The following is an 18378-nucleotide window of genomic DNA, read 5'->3' on the forward strand; positions in this document are numbered from 1 at the left end:
AACCTGTGCCCCCTGCAGTGGAAACATGGAATCTTAACCACTGGACTGCCAGGGAAGTCTCCTAGAGTTCCCGACCCAACAGTTGTAGCAGTAGCTTCCCAATTTCAAGACATTTACCTCAACTGATGAGCTCCTCTGTTGACAATTAGGACAGAAGCTTCCTATATATATTTTCTTCATTGCTTATTTTTTTTTAACATGAATTACATTATGTGAAAACTCATTCTCCATACCTAGTATTACCATTAAAACTGGCTATGTCTGTTTTCTCAAATACCTGCTTCCTATTTTCTCACCACATTAGTCCAGACCTCAAGTCACACCTGGATTAACAATAGTCTTACTCCTCCTTGACTCTAGACTCTCAATTTACAATCCGTTTGTAAATTTTCCTTTCTATTCCCAAAACCTCTATTTAGGGCATTCTTCCAGAGGCTTTGAGTCCTCAAGTTCTCAATGATCTTCCTTGAGTCTTGCAGTTAATTTCTACCACACTAATATTAACCACCACAACTGAACACCTCATTTCAAACATGTATATAGATATACTCTAATACATATAGTTTTCTATTCTTACCCTGCTGATAAGGTGCTGGTTCAAACGGCGGAGCGGCTCCTCGAGGATCCTGGTAATAAACATCAGCCTGCTGTGCTGGATAGAGCTGAGAACCTCGCGCCACCATCTGAAGAGGTTTAGTGACAGGCATAGGGGGCAGCTCTGTTGGTCCTCTTGGAGGTACAGGATGTGGATTAACAGGCAAGGCAGAAATACTCTTAGGGACTGATTCTAGCCTATAGGAGCAAGAGTCTGCATGTCAAGTTTAAGGTCTTGAAAACATTTCTAAATGTATACAAACTGTTACATGTTAAAAAAAAAAAAAAAAACTGCCAAAATTTGGGAAACGGTTTCTTCCAATAACCATTGTTTTCCACAAATTTTGCAAACTTTGATCTTATGTCACCAATACTGTTCCTCAAAATATCACTGGCACATGAAATAGAAATAAAGAACAACAGAATAGAGCCATCCAGTTAAGGGTTTTCCCCTCCCCTAAACAAAACACTGATTATTCTTTCTTCCTTCTACTTTATGTCAATAAAGAAACTTTAAATAAATGTTAGTAAAAACAACGTACAGGTCAGGAGGAGACCCAGGGGCACTACTGCTCAGGTGATCGATCTTTCCCGGTTTCAGACTGGACTCGTAGCTGGGGTCTGTCCCTCGTGGAATCAGTTGTGTTACTGTATTCCCTGATGATACAATCCCATTTGGCAGAGCAGGGGTTTTTCTGCTAGGCAGATCCACTGCCCCTTCTTCCGGAAGGATAGCTGTTGAAGGCAGGCCCACCTCATTAAGTTGACCCAAAGAGGCACTCAGGGGTCTTCTGGGAACTAGGCGTTTGTTCATTTTACGAAATCTATAGAAAAAGCAAAGGTGCACAACAAAAACCAAAATTGTGGAAGCAAAAATCAAGAAATAAAATGTATTTAAGATACAAAAGGAAAAGATACTGAGCATATCACTTTCTAGAAATTCTCTTGAAACACTGGCTCTAGCTATCATCTTGGAAACTTGTGTATATATATGTGTGTGTCTGCATATATATACAGACACACATACACAAACTTTGGAGTAGGGGTTGGGGGGGACCACCCATCAATAGTAACTACTGTTAACAGTTTGGTATATAATACACATTTTTCCACTCTATGGAAAAATCTTACGTTTGTAAGATTATTATTTACAGAAATAGTGTTATATATGGCAAAGAGTCAGACACGACTGAGTGATTGAACTGGACTGAACTGATAGTTGCTTAGTAAATTTTTTCCTCTACTTCAAAATCTTAACTATTCCTTTATGTCAGTATACCTAGGTTGCCCCTAATTTTTGCTATTAAAACAATGTGGTAATAGAAAATTATATACATATACTTCACACCTGTGTAAATAACCAAAAGCAGAATTACTAAGTTTAATGTATGCACATTAGAAGTTGTTATAGTGTCCAAAGCTATTATAACTCCTACTGATTAAAAGAAAAAAAAAAAAGGCTTTTTTTCAATATCTTATTAAACATTGGCTAGTCTCAGTCTCTGACAGTTAAAAAAAAATCAAGTTTTATTTTAATCTGCATTTCTTTAACAATCAGTGAAACGGAACATAGTTTCACATGTTTGCTGGCCATGTGTGTTTCTTCGGTGAATTGTTTACATGTCTGATCCATGTATTTACTGGTTCTTCTCTTTCTTATAGATTTGTAAGAGATCATTTTGTGTTACAGGTATCATGTCATTTCACCACCATTTTTCCTTCTTTTTTACATCTGTGGTGTTTGAGCCATTATCTTAATTTTTAACTTTCATTTAATCAAATTTATTCATTTTCTTTATGCACGCAGGTGTCATTCTTCAAAAATCCTTTCCTGGGCTCCCCTAGCAGTTTAGTGGTAAAGAATCCACCTGCCAGTGCAGGAGACAGGTTTGATCCCTTGTCCAGGAAGATCCCACATGCCACGGGGAAACAAAACCTGGGCGCCACAGCTACTGAGCCTGTGCTCTAGAGCCTCGGAGCTGCAACTACTGAGCCCGTGTCCTGCAACTACTGAAGCCTGAGTGCTCTGGAGCCCATGCTCCGCAAACAAGAGAAGCCACAGCAACAAGAAGCCTGTGCACTGCAACTAGAGTAGTCTCCACTCACCATAAGAAAAGCCCATGCAGCAATCAAGACCCATGCAATCAAAAATAAATAAAAAATCCTTTCCTACATACGATGATGTAACAACAACAAAAATCTCTAAGTACTCTATAGTTTTCTCCTAAATATTTAAATCTCTGAGAAATTTATAATTCATTTTGGTGTAAAGGTTAAGAATCCAGCCCTAATTATTTTTCAAATAGAGTTGTTTCATCATTATATTTTTTTGATATTGATGTGAAATGCCACTTTTTTTCACATTGCTGAGTTCCTATATGTATCTGGAATTCTTTCTAGATTTTCGACTGTATTTCATTGCTCTGTCTATTCCTATGCTAATACCACAGTTTTTATACTTTAGCTTCATAAAACAGGTTAATATTAATAGTTATTAGTCTAGTCCCCACTGAAGACTTTTTTCCCCAGAATTTCCTGGTTATTGGCATATTTTTTCTTCCAAATGAATGAATCCATTAGGGCCAAAAAATCACCCTGTAAAGATTCTGAGATTTCACTGAATTTACTGTTTAAGAGAAAATAAAACCTCTATAATGCTAAGTCTCATCCAAGAACATGGTATGCTTCATTTAGTCAACTCTTATAATTCAATTCAATATAGATCCTGGATATTTATTAGATTATTTGGTGTCTAACTTTTTTTGTTGTTAATGCAAAAGGGATTTTAATGTCACCTTATTTTTTAACTGGTTATGTTTCCCTTTTTAGTTTATATGAAAGCAATTCATTTTTTGCTTTCATATAATTTTTTGATTTGCTGAGTGAGTGAGTGAGTGAGTGAAGTCGCTCAGTCGTGTCCGACTCTTTGCGACCCTGTGGAGTGTAGCCCACCAGGCTCCTCAGTCCATGGGACTCTCCAGGCAAGAATACTGGAGTGGGTTGCCATTTCCTTCTCCAGGGGATCTTCCCAACCCAGGGACTGAACCCAGGTCTCCCGCATTGCAGGCAGACACTTTAACCTCTGAGCCACCAGGGAAGCCCCAGTTCTTGGTTCCTTTGATTCTAGCATTTCTCTTGAATTTTCCCATTTAATGATTTTGGATATTTTATTCTCTTGCTTACATACATTAGCTATAACTTCCAGAATGTTAAATAACACTTTTTACTAGCAGAAAATTTCCCTGACTCTTGTCTGAAACAGGACTGTATCTAATAAACTAATGCCAAGTAAGCATCAGGCTACCATGCTGGCTCTTGATTTGAGATATAATTATCATGTTGGGAAAATATCTATGACATTTTTGTTCTACCAAGGAAACTTGATGGACATCAAATATTATTCAAATGCGTTTTGGTATCTTTGGCTATGATCACATGGTTACAAAACACTTCTTCTCTAACCTACAGTAATTATACTGTGTTACCTTTGCACCTTTGTAATGGTGTCTATTTTAATGAACTGAATTCCAAGTTATAATAGCTGGGATTTAAAAAATATCATGTGAGGTGAATCTGTAGCTTTCTTTAATTGTGCTATCTTTGTCAAATTTAGTGTCAGCGTTACACAGATTTATAAAACAATTAAGAGGTTTTTTCCTTTCTTTTTACTCTGTGCTGGAGATTTAACATCATTGAAATTATCTGGTCCTTGAAATTTGAAAGAATCTGTAATAATGAGCCTGGCAGTAAATATTTTCTTGACAGACCAAAGGGCAAATTTTTCCACTGGAAATGCAATTTTCAATTAGTTAAGTTCAATCAGTTAAAGCTGATGAAAATTCTGAGACTTTTAATTTCGGGGAGGGGGTAATGAAAATGACTCACTTCTAGATCTAGTTAACCATCAGTAGTTTTCCATTTGTAGGCACAATGTAATGAAAGGTAAGGAAACTGATTTGCTTTTCTTTTTTTAAAGTTTTGTATTACTTTCTACACATTTCCTATTCATCAAAGGGAATGCAAATACATTTCTTCCTATTTCTCAATGGCAGCAAATTATTCTCTAACAAATTATTGGAAGGTTGAGTCTGATGACTTTGAAACTTACTTTTCCAGTTCCTCCTGTGAGTGTGCGAATGTACAGCTGGCCCCCCGAGGGCATCCTCCTCTCTGCTTCATGTCTCGACACATGTATGTTTTATATTTGCTATGCTGTGGAGGCTAAGATCAAAATTAAACATTAGCTATTTAAAATAATGTAAATTTTGTGTCGCTATTTAAAGAACTTAATAATCCAGATGAATAACTGAGACTAACTTATACACTTATCTAGACTACTCAGAGCAAAAGTGCTGGAACATTATCCTGTCTGAGGTCTTAGAAGAGTCCAAAAATAAATTACTTAAAAAATGTAGCCCTGATTTTTCTATGTTGATATTAACTGTCAAACATGTCACATCACATAAATTCTTGATTCAATCTCATGAGGGCTCTATGATCTTCCTTCTAACATTTTACAGTGGACAAGCAAACCCCTGGAGTTTAGGACCTTCAAATACTTAACCTGTCTTTTAATACTTGATTTGGATAGTGTTCAATGTAACTATGCTTACAATTATGTTCCTTTATAACATACTACAAATCTACATGGGAGGAACTTAAAAGTTAATATTATTTTTGTAATAGGGAGTTAAAAAGTAATTTTAACTAAATTTTAACATTAATTTTTCTAAATATCTTAGTCATAAAATAAAATTCTGATCTTAGATTGGGAAAAGCATATGTGTACTATTCGACTTTGCAGGACACTTCTAATATTTCTTACTTTTAAAGAAATTGTTAATATTTATCTGAGCCAGATAAATTAATAACAAAATTTTAACTTCTCAAGCTTACTATGGCAAAATAAAAGATAAAGTGAACCTAACATAAATTCTGAGGGTGAAATGAAATCATTGGGAGTAATATTTTAAATTCCAGCCATAACATAGGCTATTATATTTTACTGCCATATATTCCATTAAAAAATATCTGAGGAAAATTTGGCCCACTGGCATAAGAGACATTATGAATGAAAAATATTTAAATAGTAATACAGAAAAAGCATTTACAGAATACATGAACAGTACTGGAGAAATACAGCATTAGCCCTAAAAAGTAATACTTATAATCAAACAGAAAAGCAATAGTAGCCAGGAAAAGAATAAGTTTATATAACTGGAATAACCTTTAACATGGAATCAAATGCTGCTATATCCAATGTGAAAAGTGACTCCAGCACTACATCATGCCAACAGGGATTACTTAACTTCAATGCCGTCAGGCAAAATTACTAGGCTAATCCAGTAATGGCTGCTAACCATTCTAAACTATAAATCTTTTTATTTTTGTTACATTTTTCTTGATGTCTAATCAAATAGGGAGTTAAAAATAGATTTTTAATTTTTAGTTTAATTTCTAGTCTTTACAGAGTCTAAAAATATTCTCGTCATCTTATTGGGTTAATTTTTATCTGTAAGGATAACCACAGTAGCTTACTTCTAAATTTCAAACACCTCCCTTACCTGCTGTTGATCTGTTCCTTTTTTGCTGTGATTCTGGATATAATCAACCAGCCCATGTACCACTGTACGCACAGCAACCAACCCATTTTCTAGCTGTTCCCAAGTAGGAGGAGGAGCATCTATACAACAAACAAAAAAATTTTTTCAAACTATGTTATTCAAAGTTTTGCCCAGTACTATATTAGTAAAGGAGTATCAGCACTTCAGTGGAATTAAGCTAAGTTTCATATAGCTATTCATGAAATAGCTTATTCACCTAAACATCATTTTAAAGAAATAAATATATCCTTTTAAAGTAGGGGTTGCAAATAACTAAAATAGCTACAGAGAGTGTGAAGGTAACATACAGGAATGAAATATGACAGATAATAAACAGCATCTGTCATCAGACCCTTATTGTTGGAAATACAATAAAGAGTGACAGGCCCGGTGCTCCGTGATGACCTAGAGGGGTGGGGTGGGAGATAGGAAGGAGGTTCAAGACAGAGAGGATATATGTATACTTATGGCTGACTGACGTTGTTGTATGGCAGAAACTCACACAACATTGTAAAGCAATTATTCTCCAATTAAAAAATAATAACACATCAGAATCAAAAAATAGAGTAAAAAATAAATTTCTAAGAGATAAAGTGATTTTTAAAAAAAGGGTGACGGGGACTGTGTTAAAGAGTATGTCTCCCATCTAAGGTTACGGTGACTACTCAACTTTAGCTGACTGTTGTTATGTGAAGATGCAAGGATGACACTTCTAGATACACTTCTGTCTCCCAGGGAAAACTGAAATTTGAGATTTTTATGTAAAAAGTTTTAGTTTTTAAATGTTTGCACCTAAAAAAATGAGAGTATAGTACAGACCACACACTTTGGATCAAATGTAATTGTGAACTGCCTATAGTCAAGCCAAATTGTAATGTCTATTTTGAAATTTTGTATAAGTATTGGTAAACAGAATGCTTAAAAAGTTTAATAGAAGAGCTATTATATAAAGCAGCTGTGCTATACACACTCTTCATTTAGTAAGTGCTGTGATTTCCTAAAGGAAAAATTAACTACAAAGCTAAATATGAAATGTTCTCTAAAAGAAATATAAAATGAAGCAAGAATGCATATGTATAAATGACTTCCTGTTCGAACACTGAAAAACTTCTGGGCGATGGCATTTGAACTACGCTTTGAAAGATACATGGAACTTCATCAGGAAAAAAGGATAAAGGCACAGAGAAAGTAAAGAGAACAGTAATACACAAAGTATTTTATTGAATACCTACAAAGTTTCAGGTATTATTCAAGTTGCTCAAGAAGCAGTAGATATCAAAACAAAAATCCTTATTCTGTTAAAGGAGAAAAGCCAGACAATAAATAAGATAAATAATCAAAACACAAATTATCTACAGAACGATGAGTTGAATAAATAGAGCAAAGAAACGGAGTGGAACAGGTATGTGCAAAATTTTAGACAAGGTTGCCTGTAAAGGGCTCCTTGAGAAGGTTACATTTGATTAGAGACTCAAAAGTAGGGTTTGATGTGCCTTGTGGATCTATTATGATATATGGGGAGAAAAACATTCCAAGAAGAGGAAGAATAAGTACAAAAGCCCTAATATGGGAGTATGCCTGACATGTTAATGGAGGTGAAATCTGGAATGAATGAGGTGGGGAAAGAGTACAAGAAGCTGGAGAGAGGTAAAGGAAGACCAGATCATGTGAGGTCTGGTAAGTCACAGAAAAGACTGGCTTGTATTGAGTGATGGAAACCACTGGAGTTTTTGAGCAAAGGGATAATAGAATCACTCTGGCTCCTATGTTAAAACTAGACAGACAACAGGAGGCTATTCCATCATCCATGAAGATAGAAGAGGGAGGTAGTAGACAGGTGATAAGTAGATGGATCCTGAATGGATTTTAAAGGTAGACCCTATGGGGTATGTTCATAGATCAGATGTACCTTATGAGAGAAAGATGAGTTAATGATATCTCTAAGGTATTTGGCCTGAGGAAATGGAAGAATGCAGTTGTCACTAATGGGAACGATAGGTGGGTGGATAGGTGGAGGATATGGGCTGGAACTCACTTTTAGACAGACTACTCTTATAATTATTAGATTTTCAAGTAGAATTACTGGATAACAGGCAGGCAGATATACAAATGAATCTAAGAAGAAAATCTAGGCTGTAAATACCAAGTTACACAGATTTTAAAACACCATCAACTGTAATATGTATCATCATTTTATGCGCTACCAAAATAAAAAAAATTGCTAATTATTACATGTCACTGATTATACAAATGCAGCCCAATTTCAGAAATGCTAAAATCTGAAAAAATGTGAGCCTCAGAACTGATGAAATATAGCAAGTTTGTGAGTCATACAAATAAAATCTAAAGCTGTGAGACTAGATGAGATTATCTAGGGAATGAGTATAAATAGAAAAGAGACATAAGGATTAAATTCTGGAAGCACATCAAAGGTTAGAAAATATGGGGGGGGGGGGGAAGTTTAGAGGTTATGGAGAGAAGAAGAAATCAGCAAAAGAGGCTGAGAACAAGGTTTCAATGTAGTAAGAAGAAAACTAGGAGAGTACAGTGGCCTAAAAGTGAAAAGAGTGGTACAAGGAGTAGAGAGTAAACAACTATGTTAAATGCTAACAGGTCAAACACAAAGAGAATCAAGAATTGATATCTGGAATTAGCTGCATGGAAGTCACTTGTGACCTTGAGAAAAGCCACTTTGACTGAGTGGTAGAGATAAATGTCTGATTGGAGTGTGTTCAAGAGAGTGCTATAAAAAGTATAGAACTGGAATTGTAGGTAGATGGCAAATGATGTCAAAAGTGGGTTTTGATGAAAAGAACGATAAAATGTTTGTATGTTGACAGAGCTACTCTATAGAGAAGGAAAACTGATGACATAAGAAACAGAGGCTACTGGAAGGATATACTTGACAAGATGATATTGATACATAAGGAAAGAGGGTGGCCTTAGCTAGAAGGGTTTATCCATTGTCACACAAGGAAGGAGTAGAATATATTGGCTCAGACTGATGTAGACAGATTGGTGACTGATGAAGTAGTGAGCTTATGAAGTGATCTTTTGATTGCTCAGAATGTTCAAAGCACAGCAGTGGGGAAAAAATAAAATCACTGTGTTCTAAAAATAGATCTTAGATTCCCTGGCAGTCCAGTGGTTAGGACTCTGGGCTTCCACTGCAGGGGACCCAGGTTCACTCTCTAGTCAGGAAACTAAGATCCTGAATGCTGTGCAGCATGGCCAAAAAATAAAAAAATAAAAATAGATCTTAACTGATTTGATTAAGCAACTTTGGTAATAAATTTACTACTCTGCAATGTCACAGTCAAGTATCCCAAGCCTTATTCTACAGGCAATGCATGTCACTAAAAGTGTGAGTGTCAAAATCAGAGATGTGATTTATTTTGCAGCAGTAAGCAGATTAGATTAGAAGAATCAAAAGAGTAGAGGAGAATGGAAGGCATTTAGTTTCAGGAAAAGGAATGAGGCACTCATTGAGGCAGTATTAATCTATGGGATAGAGAGATATTGTGAAAGAACAGACAAATCTTGTCTGACATGGTGTGTAGAGCAAGTGAAAAGAAAAGATATGAGGTAAGACAAAAGACTCGGGTTTTAAGCTTGCATACCTCAGAGAATCAGATCATTTATTGAGAAAGGGAACACAGGAGGAAAAGCAAGTATCAAGTGAAGATGAGTTTGCTTTGAAACACTGAGCAGAGAGGATGTAGAATCTCAGAAAGCATTTGAGAAAGTAGGTCTGGAGTGATGAACAGATAATAGTGACAGAGGTATTTGGGAGTCTATTATCTGTGAAGGAATAATACCTGATGCTGATAATGAATGGCAAACATCTTCAACCGGAGTGTAGAGAAAGCAAAATTCCAAGAACACAAGCAGCCTACTCTTTAGGGGGCAAGAGAGGAAAGAGCAGACAAAGTGAACAAAATAAGACAAAACTAGCATTCAGACAGGCCAGAAGAGAATCCTAAGACTACAGAAAGATAAGGTATCAAGACAGTTTATCAAGGAAGTAGAACAACATTACCAAATGCTGAAGACAAGAAATTTAAGAAGCCTTTGGAATTAGAAATTAGGAAATTACTAGCGAATATTAAGAGCTTTTTAGTTCAGTAGTAGGAATAAACATAAGGACAGTAGCATATAAGCTAACACACCCAAGATGTAAGTATCAGGTGAAAAATGAAGGTTGGTTGATTTTTAGGCTAAGGAGAAGGAACAGGAAATGGCTTGACAAATTAGACACGCAAAAGAGGATATGTGATAGAACAAGATTATTGTGGAGAAGGGAAAGTTAGGGCCAAAAAAATGCAATTAAGGACACTTTATACAGAAAAAAAAAAAACAACTGGAGTTTTGTCAAAAGAGATGAAAATGGTAAAAATATAGCACACTGTTGTGATGAGACAAGGAAGAAACATAAAGGATCACAGAAAGAATCTATTTTCCTGATGAAGTGAACAGAACAGTAAAAAGTATTAAATAAATATTAGTTGAAGTAACAAACAGAGAGACAAGATTGGGGCTAGAAACTTAACTACTACAGAAAAGATTCAGAATTACTACTCTGGGAAATTCTAGAGAAATGTAACAAAAGACAAAAGAATCACTGAATAGTACTAACGTACATATAGGATAGTCCATTAATTCCCCCTGGATTTACCTGGACTAGGGTCAATGTTTGCTAATAGCTCCAAATGGGGTCTTAGTCGATTCAAGTTTGCTGGATCTCCAGTCCGCTGGAGAGCAATTGTTAGTTCCTGAACACTTTGTGCAAAAGAGGCTGGGGTCTGCAACTTAAAAAAAGATAAATATTAACTTCCCCCAAAGACCAGATAATCCTTTAAAAATAAAGATTATTTACAAGATCACAATCATTTTTTGCAATTAATTATATTTAATTTTTATCCTCGCCCACATCCCATGCATTGGCCAACTGGATCACTCGCTTCCTGAAGAAGCCTTGCACTTCTCTGCATCCACAAGTTGGTATATTGTATACTCTCTTCTCTCTGCCATTACATTCCTCAAATGTGAGATCTTTCTCAATTCCTCAATTTGGAAATACTCTTTAGAGCTCAGGTTCTTACAGCACCATGTTAGTTTGCCTCCTGGATCCATTCAAATAATTGAAATTTGGAAGTACAGTCTAGAGATAATGTTCTACAACAACAAAAGCAATGAAACTGAAGTCAAACTGAGTTTGAATTCAAGTTCTGTTATAGACCAAAGGTTACGGCACCATATACAGTATTTACAGACTCGATCTGAACTCATCTGTTGCACGGACTACATAATTTGTGTTCATTCCCGTTCAGAAAAAGTCTGTGTTTGGTTTGGGATTCTTGGAAGCTATCAGGTTGCATGTTTTCCTAAGGCTTAATGGACACACATATTTTCCCTAACTCTCCTAAGGTGGACAATATATTTGACCGTTAAAGAAAAGAAAAAGATTAGGTGATGCTTCCCTAGTGGCTCAGTTGGTAAAGAACCTGCCTGTAATGCAGGAGACCCGGGTTTGATTCCTGGGTTGGGAAGAGCCCCTGGAGAAGGAAATGGCAACCTACTCCAGTATTCTTGCCTAGAGAATTCCATGGACAGAGGAACTGGGCAGGCTACAGTCCGTGGGATTGCACAGTCGGATATGTCTATGCGACTAACTTCCACTTTTCACAACTAAGGGTTCTTACTTGAAAACATTTAGCTCTGTGGTTTATTAATATAGAAGAGGGCTGCTCTCACCTTATAAAACTGACTGCATTCTGCCTATGACATGTGCATCTTTCTAAATAAACTTACTTTCACTTAGAAGAAAAATACATGTATGAAACTTTTTCTCCCCTACAGGTCGTTTTAAAAGGTATATTTTAAATAGCATAGATTAAAAGAAACATGGAGTAACACAACTAACTAACCATTAAAATGGTGACATGACTTTTGCTCAATTTTTTCATCTTTGCATGTTTTTCACATACTTATAATGGGCTATTTAAAAACTTTTGGATTTGTTTACCATTAACATTATAACAAAGATATTTTTAAAATATCTAACCGACTTTATTATAAAATACTTCAAAGTATTGTCTAATATAATTCCTGTGCATCTATCACTGAGATTTAACAAAAATATTTCACTAACATTTTTAAAAAGAAATTTAATGCTATTTAATAGCTGAAGAGGTTATCTCTCCTGACATAACTGCAATTTTATTGGCCATGTAATTACTCAGTGTTCTGAGTAGATGTATATTAACTTCTGTAACCATCCCCTTATTTTATCCTTTATAAATAATTTAGCAAATTAACACTTTTGAGTTTGTAAGTTTTTCGAAAGTTTGGATTATTCCTTTAAAATAAATTCCTGGAAATAGTAACTTTGGTAAAGGACACGAATATTTTGAGGTTCGGGGACTTCCCAGTGGTCCAGTGGTTAAGACTCCTCTTCTGCTACAGGGAACTAAGATCCCACATGTGAAAGTAATAGAACACTGTAAATCAACTATATTTCAATTTAAAAACGGAAAAATTTGGGGCTTCACTGACAAGTTAGTTCCTCCAAAATCGGTAATCCATTTTACAAACCATCAGCAATGAATGACAATATATGTTTCTTTATATAGTTTAACAGACAATATTTGTCATGTTACTGTTTTAGACGTGTATTTATTATTGGGGCCCATTCTATCCCATCAATTAGATATACTTCCTCTCTGTGAACTTTAAATTCATATTTCTTTATTAATTTAGTATGGTTATTGATTTTCTTGTCACTTTTAATAAGTTCTCTATTTCCATCATCCAATACAGTAGCCCTTAGCTATGTAAGGCTATTAAAAACTTCAAGTAATATAAAAATTTTAGTTTATCAGTCACACAAGATACATGTCAAGTGTTTAACAGCCAAGTATGGCTGCTGCTGCTGCTGCTAAGTTGCTTCAGTCGTGTCCGACTCTGTGCGACCCCATAGACGGCAGCCCACCAGGCTCCCCCGTCTCTAGGATTCGTGATCACCATATTGGACAATGCATGTATACAGATTGTCATTATCACAGGAAGTTCTATTGCTCTATATAGTAACAACATATCACACTGCAAACTTCATTTACCAGTTTGTTGCATGAAAGTTTAGGACATTAAATTCAAATTAATGCTCACAATGTGAGCAAATTATTACAGAGTATACATTTAGGTATATAGTCCAGTTCAGATTAGAAGGTTAATAACCTCCTACTAGAGTTTTCACAAAAGTCAGTCAAGTTTCTCTTCAGAAGTAGAAAGGAACTCCCCTTTTAGATCCTAATTAAGGTTATAATCAGTCCATTACATAATTTCACACCTAGGAGTGGCAGGTTAAATTTTGGTAAAGGCATCTACTCCTACTGCTGCTGCTAAGTCACTTCAGTCATGTCCGACTCTGTGGGACCCCATAGACAGCAGCCCACCAGGCTCCCCCGTCCCTGGGATTCTCCAGGCAAGAATACTGGAGTGGGCTGCCATTTCCTTCTCCAATGCATGAAAGTGAAAAGTGAAAGTGATGTCGCTCAGTCGTGTCCAACTCTTAGTGACCCCATGGACTGCAGCCCACCAGGCTCCTCCATCCCTGGGATTTTCCAGGCAAGAGTACTGGAGTGGGTTGCCAGTGCCTTCTCCACAGGACAGAAGAAATAATATATAATGAAAATTATGCATCTCATAGTTATAAAACACATTTCCTAACTACTCATTTCAAGAATCTTATCTTTAGAAATAGCAACAACAAAAAAAAAGGGTGGGGTGGGGTGGAGAGAATAGCCTGGGAAGAGGTTTGAGTGGTTAAGAGCTGGATTCTTGAGTCAGAACGTCCAAGTTCCAATCCAGCTCTGTCACTTATTACCAATATGACCCTGGAGAAATGTACTTAACCTGCCTCTGTTTCTGTATAAAAGGAATATTACAGGGCTGTTGAGAAGATTAAATGAATTATTTAAAACTACCAGACAGGGAGTTCCCTGGTGGTCCAGTGGTTGAGACTTGGCACTTTCACTACCATGGCCAGGGTTTAATCCCTGGTCAGGGAACCAAGATCCCATAAGCCATGTGGTATGGCCAAAAAGTAAAACATTCTAAGCAAAGTATTAACACATTAAAATAAAAAAAAATAATAATTAAAACTACCAGACACACAGTGCTCAGTAAGTGTTAAATATTTTTTATTTAGGCTACTCTTACATACCGACATTTCTTTAAATTAAATAAAGGGTGGACTCTCATATACAGTCTCATTTTATGCTTATAAGGATTTAAGATAAAAGAGTAAAAATTAAGGAAAATAGTAGAAATTTTTTAAAAATCATTGAACATAATATATACAAATGGCACTTAAAAACTTTATACAGCTCTTTCACAAATTTCATGTTGAATTACAACAAAACCAGCTTAAATATTTACTCTATAGCTTTAAGAGAATTAAATATAGCTTTTAGAGTCAGAAATTTTAGGGGTCTGACCTAAAATTCATGTGTACTTCAGTGATCTTTTCATCATAACAAACAACAATTAAAAGTAGAGATAAACTGAAAATCTGATCAAATTTAGAATGGTTGGTAACTTATTATGTGAAATTTTCCTGGCCGAGAGGCACAAGAAACCTCAGTGTACACATCTTTCAGGCTATTAAATAGGTGCTCCAGGAAGAAGATAAAAGCATTTAGAAAATGAGCTTAATGAATATAGTGATCAAAACTCAGAGATAAATAAAAGGGAGACAGGCACTGAGAAAATAGACAGGAGACTCTCAATGGGATGGAAAGCAGCACCGGATAAAATGTAAAACATTAATTAAATCAATTCTTATACAAGCAATGTCAACTACACCTCAATTTAAAAACCTTTATATGAACAAACTGGCATTATGATGTGACTAGTTATGACATGACACTCAGCTATAGAGAATATAATTTACAAGAGCCTGATATATAGTATTCATTTTAATACATATTTGTTAAATAAATGAATTACCAAATTCCACGATTAGTCCAAGAAGTAAAGAACAAAAAAAGAGTCTACCTTGTCAATAATGGACTGCATATGAGATTTGTGAGATTGGTCCCCATACAGCAAAGAGGACCACTGGTCTGGTGCAATTCGCAAGCCTGCTTCCATAGCAATCTGCACTATCTGGGAGTCATGTTCTCGCCGCAGAGCTTCATAGGTTCTAAATTCTTCTTTCAGCTGCATCAAAGAAGAGTCTTCATCACGTTTGGTGACCTAATAAGACATATGTAATCTCATAATGAGTCAAGTAAGAAATAAACTGTGTTTATATGTTATAAGACCACATAGAGACATGAAAACACTTTGAAAAGAAGAAAATTCTCATACAACTATTCTGAAAAACACTGTGCCTTTTTAGTCTGAGTGTCAGATGAGGGGATGCGATGGCCTCCTTACAGCTTGTTATCAATCAACAACTTTTTAGACAGGCTCCCCTGGCCCATGAAGTACTTGTTATATGTTGTGTCAAAAGCAGGAAACCTTGACTTTAAGAAGTAAGGAAAACAAAATGAACAGTAAGAGACACATACTGGACACCAATGTTTGAAGTGTGCTGATTCAATCTGGCATACAAAGGACTATGTTCTGCATTACTGCATATACTAAAATCAAAATGCAAATGGAGCTCCAGTGCTGTATATGTGGAATTACGTCAGGAGCAAATAGCCACATAAAATGCACTCCCGTTTTAATAACTCTCTCTTTAGATCAATTCTGTTTGTAGTCTTGATGGAAAACTGACATGGCATTATAGTGTCTTCAAATAAAAAAATCCATATGCCTTGATTTGATCTTTGCTGTTCAGTATCTACTATAAAAAATTCAATGCAACAAGATTTAACTTTAATAGGACACCATCTCCCTGGAGAAAGGAATGGCAATGTACTCCAGTATTCTTGCCTGGAGAATCCCATAGACAGAGGAGCCTGGTGGGCTATAGTACACAGGGTTGCAAAGTCAGACATAGCTAAGTGACTACATTCTTGTTCTTTTTTTTTTTTCAGATTTTTTTTTTCTTCTTTTCTTGACAAGGACTATTTTCAAAGTCTTTGTAGAATTTGTTACAATATTGCTTCTGTTTTATGTTTTGGTTTTTTGGCCAGGAGGCCTGTGGGATCTTATCTTCCTGACCAGGGATCCATCCCACACCCTCTGTATTGGAAGAAGTCTTAACCACTGGACCATCATCTATATTCTTTAAAAGAAAATCTGCTAAAATTTTATGAAAAGATACAGGCAACTTTATTAAACTCAAGTTTTACTACTTAAGTTTGGGGAAAGAAAGTTTCCTTTTAAGTTGAAATTTACCATACCTTGAAGCAGGAGGCTCTATAAAGGAGCTGGACAACATGCCCAATGCTAGTTTTAGAGGCTTGAGGAAACCGTGGTTCCAATCTTTGCACCACAAAGAGAACCAATACTTTTCTAGACAAAGCAGAACCATCTTCTAAGGCCAGGAGAACCAGCTTTAGGGCTTCCTCCTGCATTGCTAGGAAAAGTTGAAAAAAAAAAACCACAAAATTTATCATGGGCAACACAATAACCACCAATATTCACAGCTACACTTTTTGAACCATATAGGGGCAATTTTGTATTACATTCCATATACTTCATTTAAGAAAGCAAGTTAATACAGTTAAGGAAAACCTCTATCAAGATGAATAAACTTTTGGCATTAAGAGAAAAGTTTTAAGTGTACTGAAAAACTGACTTGGAATTACCCATGCCATGATTATGGGAAACCAAGTGAGACATTACTTGATAACAATAGAATACTGCAAAGAACTGGCCTTTTTATATCACCTATAGTACCTATACTATACATTAATTATCAAATTTTAATTATATACCTGGTCCAAGGAACTGGCAGCCTCTAGCTCTGACTGCTGCCCAAAGATTAGAAGAGAGTTGCTGAGGATTCTGGTGTTGGAGAATGAGCTCTGTAACTGTTCGTTCACCTAAAGATCGAGCTGCCCTCATGGCACGAATCCTGCCTTCTTCTTCCACTAGTTGGCAGTGGACCAGCGTCACTAGCTTCCTCTGCATTGGGCGACTCAGAACACTCTGAGCAGTACTATTCAGACCCACTCCTTTAAAATAGAAGAAAGAGTTATTTCTAGGTTTCCAATGCAGTTTTGGAGTCCAGAAAAACTTCCTCTAATGGGCTGATGGACTTACAAATATATGGAATAGCTCTGGGTTCTATCAGGGTATTTAAAATAAGTAATACAAATCACACAAATGAAGCCTAGTTTGTAGTTTAAAAGTATACAAAGCTGTTAACCACATGCAAATGCAATACTATGACATTAAATATATCATTATTCATTTTAATCATAACTTAAAAAGTCAATATTAATAATTAAAAATTCAAATCTTAGAAATTTTTATGGTCACAAAAGCATCTTTGATGAACATGTGCTTAATTAGCATGGATAATTTCATCCAATTTACCTCTAGCACTGCTGAGTGGTTTCAGGTACAGTGCTAATTCTTCTACACATTTCTTGGCTTCCTCATAATGCTTTGTATCTTCAACCCCACTACACAAAGTAATGGGCTGCTGCTCAGGAACCTAGAGGTCAAAGAAAGGGTGTTTGAGTGCTCACTAATTAATTATGATCAAATGCTTTGTTGAGTATATTTTATGCACTCCTATCACTGACTCGATGAATGCGAATCTGAGTGAACTCCGGGAGTTGGTGATGGACAGGGAGGCCTGGCATGCTGCGATTCATGGGGTCACAAAGAGTCGGACACGACTGAGCGACTGAACTGAACTCTCCCTGGTGGCTCAGGTGGTAAAGAAGCGGCCTGTAGTGCGGTTCACCCAGGAGTGGTAGTGTAGTGCGGGAGACCCAGGTTCAATCTCTGGGTTGGGAAGATCCCCTGAGAAATGGCAACCCACTTCAGTATATCTTGCCTGGAGAACCCAATGGACAAAGGAGCCTGGTGAGATACAGTCCAGGGGGTCGCAAAGAGTTGGACACAAGTGAGCGACTAACACTTTCATTTGCACTCTATCACTGTCACTATCAAAACTCCCATTAAATTAACTGAATTATTTCAAAAGATCTTTTCTATACATACATACAAAATTATAGCATTTTAAAATTTTTGTTTTATTTCTGTAACA

General features: G+C 36.1%; 1 protein-coding gene across 3 annotated transcripts in view; it reads right to left on the bottom strand.

The window, feature by feature from the left end:
• The window catches only part of RC3H1 (ring finger and CCCH-type domains 1), a 73878-nt gene that overhangs the window by 21000 nt on the left and 34500 nt on the right, over positions 1–18378 (bottom strand). For 2 of the 3 annotated variants that reach the window (XM_018060615.1, XM_005690899.3), the window contains 9 exons: positions 17697–17817; positions 17093–17332; positions 16556–16731; positions 15255–15455; positions 10873–11005; positions 6159–6277; positions 4703–4815; positions 1137–1418; positions 578–792 (listed from right to left, as the gene is read on the bottom strand). In XM_018060615.1, the coding sequence (XP_017916104.1) occupies positions 578–792; positions 1137–1418; positions 4703–4815; positions 6159–6277; positions 10873–11005; positions 15255–15455; positions 16556–16731; positions 17093–17332; positions 17697–17817 (1600 nt within the window). The remainder of the gene's footprint in view (positions 1–577; positions 793–1136; positions 1419–4702; positions 4816–6158; positions 6278–10872; positions 11006–15254; positions 15456–16555; positions 16732–17092; positions 17333–17696; positions 17818–18378) is intronic. The other variant, XM_018060616.1, reaches the window with a different exon arrangement.

Source organism: Capra hircus, chromosome 16, assembly GCF_001704415.2.
Source record: "Capra hircus breed San Clemente chromosome 16, ASM170441v1, whole genome shotgun sequence".
NCBI classification, from domain to species: Eukaryota; Metazoa; Chordata; class Mammalia; order Artiodactyla; family Bovidae; genus Capra; species Capra hircus.